The following is an 18,906-nucleotide window of genomic DNA, read 5'->3' as shown; positions in this document are numbered from 1 at the left end:
TGGGCCCGGTGGCTGGCGCCGTTGCGGGAGAGAGGGGTCACACGCGCTCTGGAACAACTAGGAATCCGGACGCTGGGAGACTTGTTCAGAGATGGCGTGGCGGTCACCTGGGAGCAGGTCGACACATCCCAGACTTTGATGTCGTTGCTGCACCGTTTTCATTTCCACAGGGTCCGCGCAGCACTGCGGGAGCTGCTGGGACCGGACATGGCAGAACCACCCGACATCCCGGAACTGACATATGTCATAAAGACACCCTCACCCAGTCACTTGATCTCGCGACTATACAAGGCAGGGCAGCACAAAACGGAACAGCCTACCTCGAAAGCCCGACTGGCGTGGCAGCGGGACCTGGAGACACAAATAGACGATTCGATGTGGAAATACTGCTGCCAAAATACTAACGAAGTATCGCTCAATGCCAGACACAGACTCATTCACTTTAAATTTCTGCAGCGAGTTTATTATACCCCGGAATTTCTTCACAGATACGGACTCCGACAAACGCCGGAGTGTGAACGCTGCCATGTTATGTTATGTTATGTTAATATTTTTTATTAGGCGCACAGCTGCTCCAGCGAAGGAGCGTCCTGGCGCCTGACAAGGAAGAAAATAACACTACCAACAAAGAAGCAGGGAAGAAACAACTACAGGGAAATTAAAATAAAAAAGTTTTGATAGCTTTCCGAAAGTGTAAAAGATCCTCCAGCATACGAATCTCAGCCGGCAGGGAGTTCCAAATGGCCGCAGCCTTCACACGGAAGGATCGGCCACCGGCACGACATAACTTAAAACGTGGGACCACGGCAAGAGCCTGGCCCAAAGATCGAAGAGAGCGTGCCGGGACATAAAGAGACATAAGATCAGTGGCGCACCTGTGGCGGACTTCATGCATCTGGCGTGGACCTGTACGGGAATCAACAAATTCTGGGAGGAAGTTTTCCAAGAATTAGGACTAGTACTTGAATCGGAGCTCCCGGCTGACCCGGCACTGGCGTTGCTGGGACACACCAGGATACTTCCACCGGAGTCTCGCCGTCTGGCAGACATGGGGCTACTCATGGCACGACGCGCTGTGGCGCAATGCTGGATGCGCGGCCCATTCCCGACTAAGCACCGATGGGCAAGGGACCTGCTGTATAGTTGCACCCAATCACAGCACTATAGCGAACTCCTGCCCCCGGTTAGTAGACCAAAAAATTTCTGGGAACTGTACTTGACTTTCAGGTCTAACAAGGATACCGCGGAAGCAGCTCAGGAGGAGAGTGACGAACAGCGGGGCGGAAAGAAAGGTGTCGAAGCTTCGGCACAGAGCACTCCATAGTTCAGGCTGGAAAGCGGACAAGCGTGGGAGACACAGGGGCGGCTAAAGGGGCACGGGACCTATACAAGGGACACGAGTAAGGAGCGAGTAGGAGTAGGGTGGCCAGGCAAGAGCAGGTAGGAGGCTAGTGGAGGGAATTGCAGCAGTGCAGTGTTAGGCATGACGGCACAGGGAATTGATTTGGTAGGGCAGCAGAGATGTTTGGCGCACAGGCAGGCAGGGGGGGGGCGGTTGGGCGGGTTTGTTATGAGAGCGAGGTTATATTTGAGGCTATGTTTGCGGACACACACACTTCCCAAATACTCCCAGGAGGCGCAGCTGCCGACATTTTCAAGTTTGCACAGGGTGGGAGGGGTAGGTTGAGGGGTGGTGGGGGGAAAAAATTTGTCAGACGGGGATGGTAACCCCGGGACATGTATGGCCGGACCCTCGGATCGACGACGAACCGCCTTTTTGTACTGTCACTATTCTCAGTATTGAAGTTGACTTAAATTTGCTGCCGGCCCCAGGGTTGTAGGCGAAAAGCTGTGTGTGTGTTCTGATGTCGAATAAAAGTTTATAACCCAAAAAAAAAAAAAAAAAAGTTGTGATATCCTCACGGCACTCTGTGATTGGCTCATCACACAGGTGACGGTGGGTGACCTAGGAACACAAGCACTGATGTCAATATGCACTAAGATCATAAGTGATAGACCCCATGGGGAGGAGAGAGGGCATACCCTGCAGTCAAGCAATGAGCAAAGAAAAAGAAGGCTGTACTAGAGAACTTAGTCAGGAAAGGTTTTTGAATTAGTATTTTTTTTCTTTTTACAAGGGTCTTGCACCAGGAGGCCATCTCTCCCCCAACCTACTTTTTCATGGGTGGGATGTCACAGATGAACAGGTATGGAGATCTGTGTCTCCTCGCCACTGTCTCAAAGCAGAAAGAGATGAGATTACAAAGACAGGGCAACTGATCTGCCCTTGCCATACATGGCGTTGTTGCACATATGATGTTCTTGCACTCTAGGTAGACGTAATACGTGGTATGCTTAAGGCAACTGCCTGCAGTGACTATGGAAACGGATCAGCCGCTGTAGCACAGCAAACGTTGAACTTTTGATATTAAAAGGGACACATACACGTGGACCCATTTCTCTTCACTTGACAAGAATGACATTAGTAAAGAAATGGAAAACTTTTTTTTTTTTTTTTTTTAATAAAAACCCTTTCTTTCTTTCTTTTTTTAAAAACCTTCATTGAAACTTGCAAAGTATTACATGCGCAGGCCCACAACCACAGGGGCCGGCCGCAAGCGTATTAAATGAATCAGGATGTAGAAACAAGAACACGACCGAAAAAAGCAATATCATAGATACGTCATGTGTGAGTGCGCACTGCAAAGCATAAGGATATATGAGGTTTTCGTTTTTTTTAAAAATTATGTAGAGTAGGAACGGCTGCAGGAGCAATGGCGTCACACCACATAATAAAATAAGAAGAGGTAAGGGGGGGACGTACCCCGCAGAGCAAACAGAATCAGTTGATGAACCACACAGTTGTCAAAACAATACAGTCGCCGAGGCGGACCTAGAGCAAAAACAATACGACAGCAAACAATAAAGCAGAGCACCATCTGAAAACTCGCCCCCCAGTAACCTAAAGGCATAATTGAGTGTAGAAGCCTAATAAGAAAGGAAAAAGGGAAAGAAAGACAGCCAACCCTACTAAAGAGGTAAAGAACCCTCCCAGAGACAGACGGAAAAAGAAGAAAGGGACCATAGAACAAAACAAACTAAAATAACAAACCCCCCCCACACCCGCCACCCTACACCACTGTAATGGCTACGGCCTACCCCACTAACAGCGTGCCTGTCGCCCAGGAACTGCCCCAAAGGAGAGGGAAAGAAAAGAGAAAGCGGAGGAGGAGAAAGCAGACACACTCCCGGACTCCCATGCCCACCGCCAACAGCAACCACCCGGAGACACAATAAAACCAATATTCAGCAATTATACAAACCAGTCACGGTAGGATAAATAACAGCCACCCAATTTCCATCACAATATAGGCACAACCCCAGCATTAAGAAAAGCTATTATATCGGAACCCAGCGATAAAGTTCAGCCCTGGCCAGTACGGTCCGTCCTAAGAGTCCTTGCCACTCGAGCCGCCATTTTGATGGAAAAGGCAGAGCGTCCATAAAAGTTCTTTGCAGCATAAGAGGATCGAAAACAGGATAAAAGTACATGGCTCGAACTAGGAAAGATGTCCAAGAACAGCGAGCATCCGAAACCATCAGCAAGTAACTCGTGGCCACATGGAAGTTTGTCCATAGAAGTGATGGGTGGCAGCAGGGTCAGGCAAAAGACACTAGTGAGAAGCACGGGCTGGCTAGCCGGCAATAAGGGACCGTCGAGAATCATAAAGTCCGGGCGATGCACAGGGACCCCGACCTCTGAGATGCCATGCATCGCTGGTACCATCTCCAGCTGGAGACCAAACGAAGTGTCGTCCTCAGGTGCCAGGATACCGTCCACTTTCACCATCAGTGTCCGGAACACAGCGACTGTGTGCGAATTGAGCGCCCCAATGGCGGCCACAATGGCCCGTAGTGATGGCGTGCCCTCCGTCCGCTCCATCTCCTCTCGGTAGGTGACAGAGCCGGGTTCGGACCCCGGAGGCCGGCTGCTCCGGAGTCACAGGCCACGTAAATCTGATCACAAATAATGGGCGCTCCTCGTCTTATAGAACACACCTTCGCCGTCAGGGAGGACCCAGCCCGTCGACCCCCCACGGGGCAGAAAGGGCTCCGGGCGCCGGGCCTCCACCACAGCAGCCGGCGTGGCACGCTGGCGTGTCCCGGGTGTGGATCGTTCAAAGGATCGTCAGAAAAATCAACAATTCAGGCACTCTTCGGGAGACCGGGCTCAGTCCAGGTCTCACGGCCGATGTTGTTCAACTGCGACTCGGGTAGTCTAGAAATCGAGGCCCCGGCTTCAACACGATGTTAGGCCGAGAATAGAAACACGGCGTATCTTCGTCAGCCGATAAGGTAGAAATCTCGGGATTGCACCTCTGGAAGCAGTAGACCTTCATAGACAAGAAAATCAGGTGTGCAGACAGGATGAAAGACAGGATAATCGAGCTATTGGCGGAGGTCGACGGAGCCGGGAGCTTATGCGGCCATCTTGATTCGTAGCGTAGCTCCTCCCCCAACCCTTTCTTTCTTGAGGGGAGTAGTTTCTTATGTAAATGATTATTTAGAAACATTCATGGCTCGTTCCAGGGACAATGCCATTAGTGAACTCGGAGGCAAGTCAGTAAACCTTAAACGTGGCCTAGATTCTTATTACAGATGGAGTAACATTACAGTCAATTGAATCAAATGTAAGAGGTGATTGTACAGTACACATCCTGAACTCACGAATTTGAAAGTGCGCTTATGTGTGGTAATAAAGAAAAAGAAAGCTTTGTGAAATAAAAAATCAGCCCAGGATCACACAACTTGGACAAGCAGGGAAGTGGGCACTGATTCCACGTTATATGGTTTCACATTTTGAGATTCATGCACGAGGGTGTAGTAGCTGACTGTTGGTCCCATCCCTCTCTCTACTCTTTAGTGCAACACAATACAATTATGTCTGGCCATATAATGGCACTGCGATCACATGCCCGGAAACAGTTTTAAATTAGATGGGGCAGCCCCAAATCCCAAGGGGCGGACTCAAATCATCAAGCAAAATATCACTATGAATCCAAATAGATTCATCATTTAGTTACCACGCATAGGTTAACTAGGATACTGCCATGATGCCAGGACTGAAAGCAGGATTGTTCAGGGGCACATTTTACCACTAACCGGCAATAGTCACCCTACTCCCAAGTACAATTTAATACCCAATCAAAGTCACACATGCCCAGGTGCTATCAACATATATAAAAAAAACAACCATCAGAATCCAAGGTACAATCTCAAATGCTCAAACGCAAGCACTGTATGCCCAAGCATGGTATAAAATGACCTCAATGCCAGGCACAGCATCCATGTGTACAAACAGAACCATCATATCTTCAGGTACAGCTTTAATAGACAATTCAAAGCCTTCAATGCACAGGCATGGCTGTAACGCCCAATCATTATTATCGTATGTGCATGCATAGCTTTGAAGTCTCAAATCCTCCGAAGCAGCCTCAAATTCCCACAGCAGGCACCAAGGCATCATATGCTCAGTGCTCAAACTTAATTTATATGGTGATAAAAAGCTGCAAATAAAAAAACACAACAAATTAACAAATTGCCAAGTACAACCATCACATCCACTGGCACAGCTTTAATGTTCGACGTAGACGTAAATTAATGTCAACTTATACACAAAAAAGCTAACTTAGCCACTGCATCAGAAAAATTAGGCACAGCCTTGATATTTATAGGCACACCCATCAAATGCCCGAAGAAGACCATCAAATGCCCAAGGAATACCATTAAATACCCATTAACAACTACCAAACTCAAAATTACCACCACAAATATTCAATAATATACAATGTGAAATTACAGCCTGAATGGCTAGCCACAAAGACCGGGCACAGCTAATGTATGCTGGAGTCTAACTTCAAATGTCTTGGAAAAGCCTCAAATGTATTTATTTTGCTGATTTGGACTGTGCGGAGAAGAGCCAATGGACGGCAGAGCTTTCAGAAGAACAAGTACAGGTACATAAACCTTTTAGTTTCATTACAATACATTTTGTTAAGGTTAAAGTTGAAAACCAAGCGGACCAATTTATTTGAAGTAGTTAAAGTAGAAGGTAAAAGAACCACAAGCAAACAGGTGCATGAGGGTGCTTAGAAATGTAGCCTTCCCCTTCATTAGGTGGGAGTCTATTGCCATGAAGCCATTACGAGTTCTGATTAAGAAGTCAAGTGGTATCTCATCCTGCATCGCTTCAGCTTTAGACTGGATTCAAACATTTTAAATAGCAGTACTCCTGAGTGCTGCTATGTGCTGCTGTGCGGCTCCAAACAATGGAGTCTCAGAGTCTGCCTCCATGGTAATGAAGGGAGAGGCTCAGACCCAGGTGGTAAAGAGAGCAGGTGCGTTGCAGTGGAGTCAGAGCATGACTTTTATCGAGTCAACACAAAGCTGGCTTGTGGTCAGATGGCAGAATCGGCACCAGTTCCACCTCCGGCGCCAGTGGTTGAGGCGGATTCTATGGATTTAGATGGCACAAAGGATGGATCCACCAGCGGTAACATGACTAGCAGCTTCAATGGAACCTTGGGGTCTAAAGTAGTTCTGGTGGGAGCCGGGAGAGTGCCAAATATGTACGGGATCGACCTGCTGCAGAATCACACATGGCGCAGGAAACTCCGCACACATAGCGTGCAACTGTGGAATTGGCTCCTCAATCAGGGATTGGGAGTGAGATCAAGAGGCACCTTGACACCCTTGTGACTTCTTCTTACATAGGGGCCTATTATGATTGCGGTTTTTCCGCATCCTCTGGGCCGGCGGAAGCCACCGCCGGCCCGGAGGATGCGGAAAAACCGCAGCGGACCCACCAAAGACCCACCGCCACATTAGGATGGCTGGTGGGTCCTGGTTTCCGTCCGCAGCTTTTCCGCTGCGGTTGGCTTACAACCACGGCGGAAAAGCTCTAATATGGTGGCGGTGTCTCTCAGACACCGTCCGCCATATTAGGATAGGAAGGGCTTTAAAACATGCTTTTCCTCGGCGGGTTTTTCGCCGTGGAAAAGCATGTGTAACTTCACTGCAGGGGCCCGTTGCGGGCCCCCTAGGTGAAGGGGGGGAGGGGTGGGGGGTGCACGTGGGGGGTACCTATGGTACCCCCCTGCATTTGTATGCAGAAATCGGCAGGCACCGCACGGTCCCTGCTGCTTTCTGCATACAAATGCAATGTATGCATTTTGACCATTGCGGCGGATGCAGCTTGAAGCCGCACCCGCCGCAATGGTAAAAATAGAGGATGTGACCGCCAGGGTGGCGGTCACATCCTAATTGCACAGGAGGGAACTCCGCAGGCAATGCGGAGGTTCCCTCCTCGCCATCATAATCGGCCCCATAGTGTGGCGGGATGGGGTTGAGTTTTGCTTCGTCTTCTTATGTTTCCTCTTAGATTTTCACTTTGACTTTCGGATAACTTTGACCGCGAAGAGGACCTCTCATGTCAGTAGCCTAGGGGAGCTGGAGAGGGGCTGTGAACTCGATTTAGATCAGGACTTAGGCCAATGTGAAGCTTTTCTACATGGTCTTGGATTGCTTCTGGGTGAATGAGGGAACGCTCATTGCACAACTTTGAGTCATGCACCGAGCAAAAACACCAAAGGGATGCTTCGTGCGGACCCGGACCAAAATCTGCTTCTGCAGTGATGGTATTGTTTGAAACCAGTAGTTTTCGGCAGTGACATTTCCAATGCACACTATGTTCAGTGTTTGGGTGTCGTCAGAAGGCCGACTAAAGTGGGAGCACATCTTCAATCAACATTTAAAGGCATTGATAGAAAGGAGTTGACATCAGCGTGCAGGGGTGGATTTTGTTTGTGACTCGACTCTCGCAGTTCCTGGGCAGATGTAGTGGTGATGTATTTATATGTTTGTAAAAAGCTTTATTGTGTAACGTGGAATGTTTATATGTCATAGAATCTATTCCTTTGAATGTATGGAGTCTTTTTCGGTCTAGGGTTCGATGGGCTGCTTCAGTTGCTTGTCGAACTCCGGACTGAAGGGGCACTCCTCCTGTGGGTGAAGAACTGATCATAAATCTGCTTAATTCTACATTTACGGTCTCTAGGATTATCTGCACTATCCATCTTCTCCATATTGGCGATGATCAGGATATTTTGCTTCACCCACCGACCCATGCAGCAAGTTTGGATTTCTGATTTTCAGGAAATTTTCAATATCACTTAAGGACTTCATTATGGAGTTTGATGAGTGACTTATTTCAACTTCTCCGACACACCTCCTTGGTATCCTGTGACTCGGGAAACACAGTGTGAAAATCATCCAAGTCCCGGTAGGATTGAGTCGAAGTGTGGATTGAAACTTGGTGTCAACTCGTCTGAAAATCTATTAAAATAGTGGATTATGCCATCTATGATCCTCTCATATTGGAGAGTGGGAGCTGAGTGTGGATTATGTACATTTAATGACTTGTGAGCTTCGGTTTACCGTGAGGCGCAAGTTGTTTTCTTTCGGATTATTCGGAGAAGAAGTTTAAACTTCGTGCCTTACCTTGGTGATTTATGACGTGTTCCGCAGGATGTTCCATGTTCGAAGAGACAGTGTCCTGCTAAGAGACTTCCTTCGATTTGTCTATCAACGGAGCTGCGTCAACAGGTTAGTTAGCTTCTTTCCAGCAGTTACGCGCCAAAAGCCATCCGGCTAAGCATGAGGATATGTGACTCCATTTTGGTTTATTGACGGAAGACACTCTGTTACGCGCTGAAGGCCAACCGGCTGAATGCGAGGGAACGTATCTACATCTAGGATTGTCATTACTCATTTTTATTTATTGTTAGTTAGTTGGCATTTGCAACACTATTTGATCTGGTTTCCTTATCGACTCAACATGAAAAGGTTGTAACTTCAAATTATTAACACTCTTGACTTCGCAATGTAAGACATTTATTTATTTATTTATTTTTACTGATTCTTCCTCTTCAATTCTTTTGGGATTGTTTTCTTACAGAAGCAGTTTACTATAATCCACAGTGGATATTTTTCAGAGTCACACCCTCCTTCTGATATTTGCGTTTTGGGTAATATTGCATCTGTTTTGGAGAATTATATTTGTAATTGTGTGCGTTCTGGGGATTTGGCTGCTCAACGCATTTTTAATAATTTAACATCTATTCCTCCTCCTTCCGGACAATCAGGAGATAGACAATGGAATGTTTATTTAGAAGCGATTGCCAGACTTAAAAAACAATTTGAGGAATCTCCTAACATTATGTTAGAAATACATAAGTTTTATAAATGAAAGCAGAAAGAGGATGAAAAAGTTGAGGAATATATTTCTACGTTAAGGGTCTTGGCAATTTCATGTGATTTTGGTCCTCTTTTAGACAATTATATCAGAGACCAATTTGTTTTTAATTGTTCTTCACCTAAAATGAAGGAAAGGATTTTCAGTTGTAAAAACCGTTCTTTGTCTGAAGCTATAGATTTGAGTTTAAGTATTGAAAGATCTAGAAGTTCTACGAAGGTGATGATGGCAGATTCCGCTCCTAAGGTGAATATGATTTCTGAAGAAATCGAGGAGGAGGGTTTATACGTGGTTGGAGGGAAAGATAAGTCCATGAAAACAACTCAAACCAAAAATCTAAATTATTGCTATAGGTGTGGCTCTAAATTTCACGTTGGGAATTGTAAAGGCTGCCCTGCTTTGAGTAAACGTTGCTCCATTTGTAAAAAAATAGGCCATTTTCAGAAAGTTTGTAGGTTTCTAAAGAGACCAGTAAAGGTAAACTGTGTAGACATGGATGAGTGTTCAGAATCTTTTGACAATCTCTTATTGACTCTTGATTCTGAAGAGGAACCAATTTTTATTAACAGTCCTTTGTGTGATGCTACTATTAAAGACACTGAAATCCAAGTGATGACGGATTCAGGGTCGCCCATCACTATTCTCCATGACACTACTTTTTATGAAAAATGGGGCAAAGAAGTTAACTTGTTACAAACTGATGTGAATCCTAAAGCATTCGGAGAGAAAGATATTGACATGTTAGGATTCTTCAGGGGAAATTAACAGGTATTAAAAAGGACAATTTATTCTAAGATTTATGTAGCAAAAAAAGAGAAAAATGGGTTTGTATCTTGTACCTGGTGATGACAATCCTATTAAAGTAAGAGAGTTGCGTATTTGTTATGTGGATGATGCGAAAATTGATTGTTTCGATCTCTTAAATGAATTTAAGAATGTTTTTAACGATAAAATTGGGTTTGTTAAGGGCGTCGAACACAGGATTAGATTAATACCTGGTGCAATGCCTGTGGCACATAAAGTGTGTCCGGTACCTTTGAGTGGGAGAACAGAGGTAAAAAAAAAAAGTTGGATGATTTATGTGATCATAAAATTATTCAACATACTGAGTCTTCGCAATGGGTCGCCCTCATTGTCGTCGCTCAAAAAATAAATAATGAGATTAGGTTATGTGCGGACCTTAGAGGTCTTAATAAAAACATCAAAGTGGACTGCCATCCGCTTCCCAGGATTCATGAACTGTTGACAAATTTAGGCGGGGCTAAATGTTTTTCTTTAATAGACTTGAGGTCTGCGTACCATCAAATTCCTTTGTCTAAAGAGTCTCAAGAGCTGACTACCTTTGTTACCCCATTCGGTGCTTTCACATTTTTGAGGCTTCCTTTTGGGTTAGCATCGGCAGCCAGCATCTTTCAAAGACTTATGGACATCTTATTCAAAGACCTGATTGGGGTCCAGGCCTACTTGGATGACATCTTGATTTTTGCAAAAAGCCTAGACAAACATAATATTCTTTTGAGAAATGTTCCATCTATTCTTGGGGAAAGAGGCATGACAGTGAGAGAGGATAAGTGCAAGTTTGGCGTTTCTGAGTTGGAGTACTTAGGGCACACAATTTCGGAAACTGGCATTAGACCAAAATTCTCTGTGGTAAGGGCACTTAAAGAGGCTAAGCCACCATTTAATAAAGACTCTCTACGCTCATTTTTGAGACTAGCTGAGTACTATGCTAGATTTGTTGTTAACTACGCATAAGTGGTAGAACAACTTTGCATGTTACTCAAAAAGGGACAAAAATGTGTTTGGTCCAGAGATCTTGAGCACACTTTTGCTAAGGTGAAGGAGTTAATCATTTCAGCCCAGGCTCATCACTCTTTTAGAGATGATTGCACTTCTATTATTTCTGTGTATGCAAGCATGAATGGCTTAGGGGCGGTATTAAGTCAAGAAATAGATGGCAAAGAGCAAACAGTGGCTTTTGCTTCAAGGTCACTTAAACAATTTGAATGGCATTACAGCACTATTGAGCAGGAGGCTTTGGCCTGTGTTTGGGCAGCTCAAACATTTTAAATGTATATTTGGGGTCGCACATTTGTGATTTTGTCAGACCATAAGCCTCTTTCTTTTATTTTCAGCCAAGTGGCTGGAAATACCAATCTGTCTCCAAGGTTAAATAGACTTGTGTCTAAACTCCAGGAGTACAATTTCGAATTGAAACACATTTCTGGAGAAAACAATTTCAGGGCGGACTGTTGTCCAGAATCTTAATGGAAAAAGATGATGAAGATGATTTGGTGGAGGGGGATGTAGAGTGCGTGTCTGTTATTGTTGCTATTGAGGAGAGGAGCTCTGCGATTTCAGAAAAAGATTGGAGAGAAGCTAGTTTGAAAGATTCTATTTGAGCTCAAGTATTGGAATTTTCTTCTAAAATTTGGCCTGATGAAAGGAATTTATCTGGCGAATTGGGAAATTTTGCTCAAGTAGCAGATGAACTTTCAGTAAAAGATTATATCTTGGTAAGGGGTGATAATTTTGTTCCGCCAAATGATCTAAGGAATATTATTGTGAAATTGGCTCACAAATGCCATTTAGGTGTTTCAAAAACTTGTATGAGAATTAAGTTACATTACTGGTGGCCTGGTCTTGATGCTCAGGTCAGGTCAATGGTGGATAACTGTGAAGAATGCTTTGTGTCGGACAAGCATTGGAAAACTTATGATTCTCCTTTGCATCCTACCCAATTTCCCGGTTGGCATGGAAAAAAGTGGGACTGGATTTCTCTGGTCCCTATAATGCTTTGCCGGAAGGAATGAGATATCTGATTCTGGCAATAGACTATTTTTCTAAGTGGGTTTATTATAAATTTGTGGATGCTCCAAACTCTGATAATACCATTTCATTTTTAAAAAGAGAATTTTATTGGAAGGAGCCCCTCGGGTGCTGGTAACAGATAATGGAACACATTTTGTATCAGAGAAAATGCGTACATTTCTGGATTTGCAAGATATTAAACAAATTAAAGTTGCAATTTACTCTCCTTCCTCTAATGGATTGGTGGAACGCGGTAATAAAATAATGAAAGAAGGTATTCAAACAGCTGTGGCTTCAAGCGTAGATGTGGGAAAGTTTCTGAAAGAAAAAGTTTGGAACTATAATACTTGTCATTGTACAACTCAGATTACACCTTTTGAATTGCTGAGAGGTAGAAAAGCGCATTCTACTTTATTTCCTTTTTGGTTAGATAGAAGGAGCCCTCGTGAAAGGAGGTATGACACCGAAAAATGTACTAATACAGTTAAACAGAAACAAAATCTGATGAAAAAAAAATTGACAAAAGAAATAGTTTGAAGGATATAGAAATTTCAATTGGGGACTGGGAAATTATTTAAAAAAACTTTTAAGGTTTCTAAGGGCAATTCAATTGTCTCAAATCCAGTACAGGTTGTCAAAGTTAGTAAAGGGGTTGTATTTTTGGGGGAGAAAGGTTGGTGGAATGTAAGACAACTGGTAAAAATGTCTGAGAATCAGGCTGTTTTGGTCAGTAAAATGAAAAATAGATGAAGCCAGGAAGAGTGTGGATGGACACATTGGTTACAACCGGATGACAAGAGCAATGGTCATCTCCACAATAATGAGAATTCTTGTATTACCAATCTTCTTACCAATCCTTCCATTCCCTCTTGCAGTCGTAGTGGAAGAGTTAGTAAAACTCCAGCAAGATACAATGAATTCATTTCATATTGATTGTTTCAAATTTGTTCTTTTTATGAAAAAGGGGATGGTGATGTAGTGGTGATGTATTTATATGTTTGTAAAAAGCTTTACTGTGGAATGTTTATATGTCATAGAATGTATTCCTTTGAATGTGTGGAGTCTTCTTCGGTCTAGGGTTTGATGGGCTGCTTCAGTTGCTTGTCGGACTCCGGACTGATGAGGAACTCCTCCTGTGGGTGAAGCACTGATAATAAATCTACTTAATTCTACATTTACGGTCTCCTGGATTATCTGTACAATCTATCTTCTAAAGCAGAACACAGGCAATACGGAGCGACAATGCACCACCTATGGGCGCGCAGGAGAACTGTGATGAAAACATTATCGATCCAGTCTGGTGTCCGTGAAATACTCTTGAGGTGAGGAATCTCCAAATAGTCGTCTCCATCCAAACAACCTTCACAATTTGCGTACTGACTTTTAGTGACAACTAAATTATTTTGCAAATGACCTACATACTAAAGTTTGTTTAGAAAGTAATGCTTCAAAGCTGGTTGCAGACCAAAGTACCTAAATAATATTTAGCAAAGGGTTTAGTAAATCTGTCTCATTGTGTTCCCATTAGGTTTTGCCAATAGAGCCATCTAGTAACCATTTTGAAAGACTGCAAGTGCTACATGTCATTTGAGACCCAGTGTGAGTCTTTTCATGTGCCTACTTTGCTGGCACAATTACATTTTAATTGCTGATTTGGGCTCTCTGTTTTGGGAAAACTTGCTGCTCGGATGTCTTAGTTTCTCATTAAGGCAGAGTGTTATTCGGGAATCACCTTTGGGAGTTCTTCCATTTCACTTTACTGCTATAACTATTACACACAAAGTAAAGAGATGCACACATATTTACTTTCTTAACGATGCAAAAAAATACTAGCCACTCCTCAAACGTCTTGACTATGCAATATTTAACGGTGTATGCCTTTTACTGTTGCCCCTTACAATGCATGTGTCATCATCTGGATCCTTTTCATGGCACACTTCTCTGACGTACAGTTTAACTCCACTCATATAATCTATTCAGCAAAGGGTCAGACTCAAAGCTTCCAAGCTCAAGAGTTTACAGCATTAATTGATTTTTTCCTTAAGATAGCTGGGGCTAACACACAATAAATCTTACAGCCAGTGCTGGAAAAGGAAATAAAGAAGTGCAGGTACTCACTAGTCCAGAGACCTGTTTACTGAGAAGGCCGCTACCTTCCAATTCAATGCATTGCACAGGTGTGGAGAAGCACATGGACTCTTCCTTTCAAATTCAAGAAGTGCAGGTACTCAGAAACGGACAGTACCTGCCCCTTTAAAGCACTGCTTCCAGCTATAACGAACACTTCCCTAAAAAACAAGCTAAACCTATACACTGTGCCAATGGCCAATGCTTTTTTCACTTCTTTACTTGATTTCGATCCAAATGTTTCATTACCCATTTTGTGTTGTAAATGGAAATGCTTGTCTGTATAATTATCATTTGAACAAAATGAATTGAAATATTAATTATTTTCTTAATTTATTTTGTACCTTTTCAACTATAATCAGAGCACATTGCCTCAAAGTCACAGGGCTGTGATACAACATTTTGGAACAGATGAGCTCCATATTACACTGTTCTGGGTCGGCAGCTGAGCTTGCAAGGAAGCCCACGGGTCGATTAGGGCAGTGGTCGTCAAACTTTTTTTTTATGTTGAGCCTCCCACCTGATTGGGTGAATGGGCAAGGAATTAATTACTGCAGGAGACTCCACCATCCCTCGGATTTCATCTGCCATCCCTCAGCACACCAGCCCCCATGCCGGCCACCGTAGCTCTACCAGCTGCAGGTTGTTCTTCATCCTGCACTCAGTCAGCCTCAGCCAGCGGTGGGCTTTTAACTTCATAGGTAGATCATCCGCTGGCTCTCAGGAGCTCTTACCTTCAACTCACATAACCCCTGCTAGCCCTTGCATTACTTCAGCTGGTCCTCTCATTACATCAGGCAGCCTGCACTGACCATTATCTGCCCCTCAGAGACACTTAACCATTACTATAAAACCGAAAACTAGGCAACAGCGTAACCATAAGTTAGTCCTCAGGCACATTTAATGACCCACTGCAGTCCTAAGGTGGCACTTATTCACTCGTAATGGACCTGCAGAGCCACTCTGTTGCTACTCAGAGGCCATCAGTGCCTCTCCACTGAAGGCCCGCTTTAAACGGAGGCCCTCAAATATCTCTCAGTCCTCCACGTCACCCTCGGTTGGTCTAAAGAAGACTCAAGAGGCCCTTAGAAGGCCATAGAGATTTTTACCTGATCATCAGAGCCCATTCCATGCAGACCCTCAGTTGGCACCTGGAGATCCACAGCTCTGCCCTGATATCCACCAAAAAGTCAGTGAATGCTTCTCCACTGGCTCCCAGATCCGGTCGACCAATCTTGACACTCTCTTCAGTCTTTGCTCAGACCTGCTCATTTTCTCAATTTGCCTCTGCTAACACTAAGAGTCCTCTCTAATCTGGAAACAATACAAATGGAAACCTCTAATTTAGGTTTCCCCATTAAACCTGTACCACTATACATCGGGGTGTTTTCTGGATGTGTACCCAACAACACTGCAGAGGTACACTCGGCCCCTGAGGTCTCCTAGTGTTTAGCTTGACATCAATAATATGCAGCCCTACTGGACAACAGTTGCTTCAAAATCTAAAAATAGAAGAAAACACTTTTGTTGTTTCCCATGGTATCCTGAAATGAAAGCAAATTATTTATACATGCTCTTCCCTCCTAATTGCTCTTTCTGTTATTTTAGGGTGTTGACATTAAGATGACATTCCTTTTGTATTTTGCTGATGTATCCTTGTCATTGTTTTACCATTTTTGTTTAGTCGCCAAATTTGTGTATATTGTCCATTTTTTATTCACATAGTTGATCGACACCTGGAGGTAGTGGCGGATGGAACACAGAAAACAAAAAGTCTCCCAGGTTTCCAGATGAGCTGTGTGACTCCTCCCACCTACATTCACAGGCTTGCGCTGCCCTTCATTTGTTTTCTAATCTCTTTAGTATCAGGGCCTGTACTGCAGCATCAAAGTTTCATGCTTCTTGCAAAGCCATTCTTTTATTTGTGGGGCTTGTACCGTACTGACACGGTCTAGCAACCCCAAATGGTTGAGATTCGTGCCCCATAGTTTGAACACCATGGATTAGGGAAAAAGAGATTCCTTCATTTGCCTGAATACAGTGAGTCAGTTTTGACTTACTCTTCCACATTTGGCTTCGATTTCTCCGGACTCAGTCTAAACCATCCTTCCTCCTGTAGAACTGTTTGTAACTTGTGTATGTTAAACACCACCTGTAACAACAAAGCACATTTATTAGCATATGTTTTCTTTAAACATGGGGCATTTCTTATGTCTTCGATGAACAGGTTTAAGAAGCCACCGTAATATGGCACCATTTGCCGGTTATTTTCTCTTCTTAACCCTTTTACCATCTACCCAGTTCCACTTACAAACATTTTCGAGAGCCATAACTTCGGATACCATTTACAAGTATAAAGATGGTGCTCAAATTCACATCAAAGTTTCCAAGGAACCGGATACTTATTCAAAACTTATGTAATATCTTAAGAGTGAGCAAAATTGGATGCATTCAAAACGGTGTCATCTTATTCAAGACCACAATACTTCTCCCTGGCCCAGGTGAACTACATCCACATTCAATAAAGTCACCTTCATCCATGGCCTCGACACCAATTCTCAAAATGGTCACAACCTGAATGTTGTTCTTGACTCCAATCTCTCAATTATTTATTCCTTAGGTGAATAATGTTGTAAAACTGCATTTTAATACCAACGTGTCTTACGACTCATACTACCTCTACTGCTTCACCCTCAAAGAACAGCATTTTATTCTCATGGTTCTTCACTTTTTGGACCTTGCTTTCTTCTCCCTCCATTTAAAAGTCAACTTTCTCAAGTTAAGAAAAACACTGAAAATAACTGCTTCTGACAGGCATTGATCCTTATCGTGATACTTAGACTTTGGCTTCCACACTTAACTTTACTTTACCAATGTTGCTTACCCTTCCACGTTGCTTTTACAAACTCACACTTTGAGGTGCTTTGTGCCAATTAGTAAAGGGAGGCAACGTTATTTAGGAGGTTGTAAAAGTAGTATTTAAACCACAGCATAACCTGCTGAAAAAAATTACATTAAAATTGGCATGAGTCAAAACTAGAATTACAATCGACCCTATTTGTGGTGTGGTTACAATGCGTTCAGTAGTTTTCAAGATATATGTATTATATGTATACACTTGAGTATCTGGGGATCCTGGATGGATCAGAAGGTCCGAACGATGGGGCAGGACGACTGAGTAGCAAAGATTTTGCTGCTGCCACATTACATGATACGAGGAGACTTCGGACATTCGCACATCCAACATCTATGAAACAGGTAATAGGGGCCTTACGATGACTGAAGGAGAATCCCCCCTTCTTGGAAAAATCGACAGGGGGTGGAAAGCAGGCCAGATAATACCCTCAAATTACAATAAAATAAAATATTATTTTGTGTAGCAACTTTTCCTTGTTTTCCACAAGTCCCATAAACCATGGTGGTCTCCATCTTATCCCTATGATAGCTGGCAGTTTTTGTTGCGTGCTGTTCACAGTAGCAGGCAGAGGGCAGCAGTGAGCTGCCTTGATTAATCTTGGCATGAAACCTATTGAGGGCTATGGAGGAAGGGGGCATCTCACAGCTCTTTCAGGGTCACCTTCGCAAATGTGAAGACAAACCGGGACAGCTGTCAGTTGCCCCACACATTTCTTAAAGGCCCTCCTTCACTCTTGGGCAAAAGGGTGGCTTATTTACATCACTCCCATGGTTGCGCAAGACACGGTTTGGGTACAAATTCTACCTCTGACCTTAATCAAGTGAAGGGAAGGCTAATGCACAAAATACCTTCCCCCCTGCCACTGGGTAATGTTGAAAGAGATTAAGAAACCCTCCAAACCTCACACATTATTTCTATCTAGCCCGATGTTCGCAGCCATTGGGGGAGGGATAAATAAAGGTGACACCACCACCCTTGGGCAAAATGGGTGGCCATCATTAATCCAATGCCTCTCACTTGGGCAGATAATGCCCATTAACTCATCCTTTCCCTGCCACAGAGCTTGGCAGGCAGAAAATGTGAGATCATGTCCTAATGCACCACACGTTGGGTGAACATAATAATATGTCCCACCCTTGGGGGAGGTGGGCTGCTATTGGTGACTGTGGGGTGCGGGGACATAGTCAATAATACCCCCCAACATAGCATTTGCAGTCAAATTGTAATTTTGCCTATATCATTTTATTATAAAATACTTTGTTGCAAATGGCTGTATTGCCTCTTAGTATTTTAAAACTCATTAGCGACCAGGGTGCTTGCATAGGAGCCAGCTGTTCTGGTCCTCCTTTATACACACTATGTTGCAAAAAAATCAAGGGCCAATTCAGGTGATAACAGCCCGGAAGCCCTGATCGGAATTATATATAAGAGACCAAAACAGGGCAAAATATGCTTATGTCAGCTTTCAGCTTCACTGGAAAGCCTTTTATCTCAACCAAGTTATGTTAATTCCTTAAATTTAGATATCACCTCCAATATCATCACTCAATTATAAGTCTCACCCCCTCGCTGTACACACAGTTTCTAATATCAGACTTCTTTCAACAAACAGAATATTCCATTACGTATTGTACAATATCATGAATCGAACATGATGGGGGGGGGGGGGGTTATTCCCCATTCTAACCATAAAAGTCATACTAGTGGGGTAATACCACACCCGGTAATCCCTATACTC

At 43.7% G+C, this 18,906-nt stretch overlaps 1 protein-coding gene across 2 annotated transcripts in view; it reads right to left on the bottom strand.

Annotated features, from left to right (window-relative positions):
- The window catches only part of LOC144822310 (ras GTPase-activating protein 4-like), a 528,733-nt gene that overhangs the window by 179,247 nt on the left and 330,580 nt on the right, over positions 1-18,906 (bottom strand). For both annotated transcript variants that reach the window (XM_078679660.1, XM_078679661.1), the window contains exon 8: positions 16,312-16,403. In XM_078679660.1, the coding sequence (XP_078535786.1) occupies positions 16,312-16,403 (92 nt within the window). The remainder of the gene's footprint in view (positions 1-16,311; positions 16,404-18,906) is intronic.

Source organism: Lissotriton helveticus, chromosome 3_1 (genome assembly GCF_964261635.1).
Source record: "Lissotriton helveticus chromosome 3_1, aLisHel1.1, whole genome shotgun sequence".
In the NCBI taxonomy this organism is placed as follows: Eukaryota; Metazoa; Chordata; class Amphibia; order Caudata; family Salamandridae; genus Lissotriton; species Lissotriton helveticus.
This window is presented reverse-complemented; position numbering and strand designations above follow the sequence as displayed.